General features: G+C 46.7%; 1 protein-coding gene across 1 annotated transcript; it reads left to right on the top strand.

Moving 5' to 3' along the window:
- The first annotated feature begins 1,257 nt into the window (after positions 1-1,257).
- On the top strand, positions 1,258-3,210 carry LOC115408989 (tripartite motif-containing protein 16-like). Its single transcript, XM_030119945.1, has one exon. It carries the CDS (start codon positions 1,258-1,260, stop codon positions 2,902-2,904), a length of 1,647 nt encoding a protein of 548 aa, XP_029975805.1. The 3' UTR covers positions 2,905-3,210.
- Positions 3,211-3,793: the final 583 nt, after the last annotated feature.

The raw sequence follows: 3,793 nt of genomic DNA, 5'->3' as shown, positions 1-3,793 counted from the left end.
ACACTGATAAGCACACACACCCACATGACACAGCTTGTGACAGCTATCATAAACTAAAGTCATTGTCACCAAACGTTTTACAGCATCAACACTGATTATTGGTAATCATCAATAGAGAGAGATTTCATTTCTAAAGTCTCAGAAAATCTGAAGAACCAAATTCTCTTTCAGTGAAATCAAAACAATGTCATTTAAAACAACAGATCAGAATATCATGGGTCAGTGTCAACCAGGTGATGTGGTTGGTCAATAAAAGAAGATTTGACTGCAGGTCAAAGTCTTCTCTCACACAGAGTTAAATATTATCCTAGAATATTACTGGAGGCCTGGAGGAAGTCCAGAACCAAGAACCCAGTGGAGATGAGTGGATTGATCAGGATTGATTGATATGGACTGATGTGTGTTTCAGAGTCAGTGTTGGAAGAAACAGGAAGCCAGTGAGGAATGTGGACGTTAGTGTGAATGTTCATGAAGTGATCCACTCTTCACTGAACTCCAGTCAACTCTTCACTTCAACACAGAGTGTGTGTTCACACCCTGAACTCTCTTTACATTTCTTCCCCCCCTCCCTTCAGATCAGCAGTGGGTGGAGCCACATGCTGACTCAACAGGTGGAGAGCAGATAAATGAGTGTGACTTCTCCAGAAGTGAAGCAGACGGGAAAGAGAGGCTGGACGTCTGCTCAGGATTTCTACTGCTGTGAGTAGAAACTAATGCTAACACTCCAATCAAACAGCTGAGGGAGCTTGATGAGGACAGGACACACTGAGGGACATTACAAGAAACACAGCAGCTACTTTACTGACTTACTGCTTCCTTTGTGTCCACAGTAGCAAGCATTAGCTAACAGCTGAGTTTCCACATCTCTGTGGATTCAAACAGGAAGTCCACAGATGGGATTATTAGTGTGAGACAGACCAAAGAAAGAGTGAGTGAGTTGAAAAGCAGAAGTTGAAGCTTGACATTCCAACTGAACGACGGCTGGAAGGTGAAGTGAAGCTGCTGGATTTCCTGAATGAAATCAAGCTGTGACGTCCTCTCCCTTCTCTCCACACTGAGTCACTGCCTCCTCCTCTTTCACAGATCTCACAGCTGAGGGATCACTGATGTCTCTGAGCTGCAGGGGGCAGCAGCTCACCAGCAGAACCAGGGTAGACCAGCGTTCACAGGAGCAGGAAACCAGAGGAGGGTTGGGCTTCAAAGCTGCTGAGCAGGAAGAGAAACTCTTCAAACACTGGCTGTTGTTGAGAGGAGGAAATGGCTCAGGGAGGAGCTCAGCTGGATCCACGAAAGTTCTCTTGTTCCATCTGTCTGGATCCCCTGAAGGATCCGGTGACGGTTCCCTGTGGACACAGCTACTGCAGCAACTGTATAAAAAGACACTGGGATGAAGAGCAAAATAAGGGAATCTACAGCTGTCCTCAGTGTGGGGACAAGTCCAGGAGGAGGCCTGACCTGAAGAAAAGCGTCGTGTTAGCAGAGTTAGTGGAGGATCTGAAGAAGACTGGACTCCAAGCTGCTGCAGCTGATCTCTGCTCTGCTGGACCTGAAGATGTGGCCTGTGATGTTTGCTCTGGGAGGAAGCTGAAAGCCGTCAAGTACTGTCCGGTCTGTGTGGCCTCTTACTGTGAGGAACACCTCCAAGGTCACTACAAAGCAGCTCCATTGAAGAAACACCAGCTGGTGGAGCCCTCCAAGAAGCTCCAGGAGAAGATCTGCTCTCTTCACGATGAGGTGAAGAAGACTTTCTGTCGCACTGATCAGCAGTGTATCTGTTACCTCTGCATCACGGACCAACACAGAGGCCATGAAACAGTCCCAGCTGCAGCAGAAAGGAGCCAGAAGCAGAAGGAGCTGGAGGGGAGTCGACTAAACATCCAGCAGAGAATCCAGGAGCGAGAGAAAGACGTGAAGCTGCTTCAGCAGCAGATGGAGGCCGTCAATGTCTCTGCTGATGAAGCAATGGAGCACAGCGAGGAGAGCTTCACCCAGATGATCCGTCTCCTCCAGAAAAGAAGCCTTGAGGTGAAGCGACAGCTCAGATCCCAGCAGCAAACTGCAGTGAGTGGACTCAAAGAGCTTGAGGAGAAGCTGCAGCAGGAGATCGCTGAGCTGAAGAGGAAAGACGTCCAGCTGGAGCAGCTGGCACACACAGAGGACCACACCCAGTTTCTCCACAGCTACACCTCAGTGTCAGCACTCAGTGAGCCCACACACTCCTCCAGCATCCAGACTGCTCCTCTCAGATACTTTGAGGATGTGGCAGCAGCTGTGTCAGAGAGCAGAGACAAACTACAGAACATCCTGAGAGAGACTGAAGAGGAGCTGCTACTGCTACAACCACAGCCAGAGAGCAGAGCAGACTTCTTACAATATTCACAGCAGATCACTCTGGATCCAAACTCTGTGAACAGAAAGCTGAAATTTTCTGATGGAGACAGAAAAGTAACTTTAACAGAGGAAGTTCAGCGTTATTCTGATCATCCAGACAGATTCACTGTATGTCCTCAGGTTCTGAGCAGAGAGAGTCTGACTGGATGTAGTTACTTGGAGGTGGAGAGGAGAGGAAGAGGAGTTTATGTAGCAGTCACATACAAGAACATCAGCAAAGCAGGGAGGAGAGTGGAATGTGGATTTGGACATAATGACAAATCTTGGGCTTTACATTGTGACTCTAAGAGATTTATTTTTTGGCACAAAAGCATCCAAACTCCCGTCTCAGGTCCTCGGTCCTCCAGAGTGGGAGTGTACCTGGATCACAGAGCAGGTATTCTGTCTTTCTACAGCATCTCTGAAACCATGACTCTCCTCCACAGAGTCCAAACCTCCTTCACTCAGCCGCTACATGCTGGAGTTAGCGTCTATGGTTCTGGATCCTCAGCAGAGTTTGTGAAACCTGAGTAGAGGACTCCATCAGATCTCCTTGTGTGGTTTTCTAAAGGAGCCTCCACATTTTCTGAGCTGAGACGTTGATGAGATTTCTGACAGGAAGAAGATTGAAACCAACAGATGGTCGGCCGTCTTCTCAGAGACTTTCTACGTGGACAAAAGGATGTGAGACGAGTGTGGAGAGACAGAAAGGAGCTGAGTCAGTGGAGAAAAACATGGCCGCTGCAGCCATCAGTCCCCTCACTGATTCCTCAACTGATGCTTTTCTAATAGTTGGACTCATTTTTCAAGCTTCTCAAACAGGAAGTTCTTCTTCACGGACAACAGGAAGCTGCAGCTTTTCACACTTTGGGGGATTTGAAGTCGAAAATAGGAGCATTCACATGTTTGGATTGATCAATCTGTCTTTTTTTATCATGATTCTTTTCTGACATTTGATCCTTCAGAGTGAAGATTTGTGGATTTTCATCAACAGTGAACTGATTGTTTTGGATTTTTGGATCTTCATCTGTCACCAAGTGGCAGGAAGTTTGATTCTTTTAGCTGGAAATGACTCCAGTCGACACCAACAGTCAACAATTTACATGCACACACACATACACACACACGTTTGTACTTCTATCGTTGTGAGGACACTCATTGACATCATGTATTTCCTGGCCTCTTACCCTAACCCTTACCATCAAAAATAAATGCCTAACCCTAACCTATGCCCTAAACCTAACCTAAACCCAATTGTAACCCGAAACCAAAAACCAAGTCTTGACCCTCAAAAAGTTCAAAAAAGGCCTGTCGAAAAGTGAGGACCGGCAAAAATGTCCTCAGTTTGCAAAAATGTCCTCACTCTGTTGGTGAAAAACGAATTTTGGTCCTTACTTTTGGGTATGTACAAGAACACACACAC

The sequence above is a fragment of the Salarias fasciatus genome, chromosome 22 (genome assembly GCF_902148845.1).
Source record: "Salarias fasciatus chromosome 22, fSalaFa1.1, whole genome shotgun sequence".
Taxonomy (NCBI): domain Eukaryota; kingdom Metazoa; phylum Chordata; class Actinopteri; order Blenniiformes; family Blenniidae; genus Salarias; species Salarias fasciatus.
This window is presented reverse-complemented; position numbering and strand designations above follow the sequence as displayed.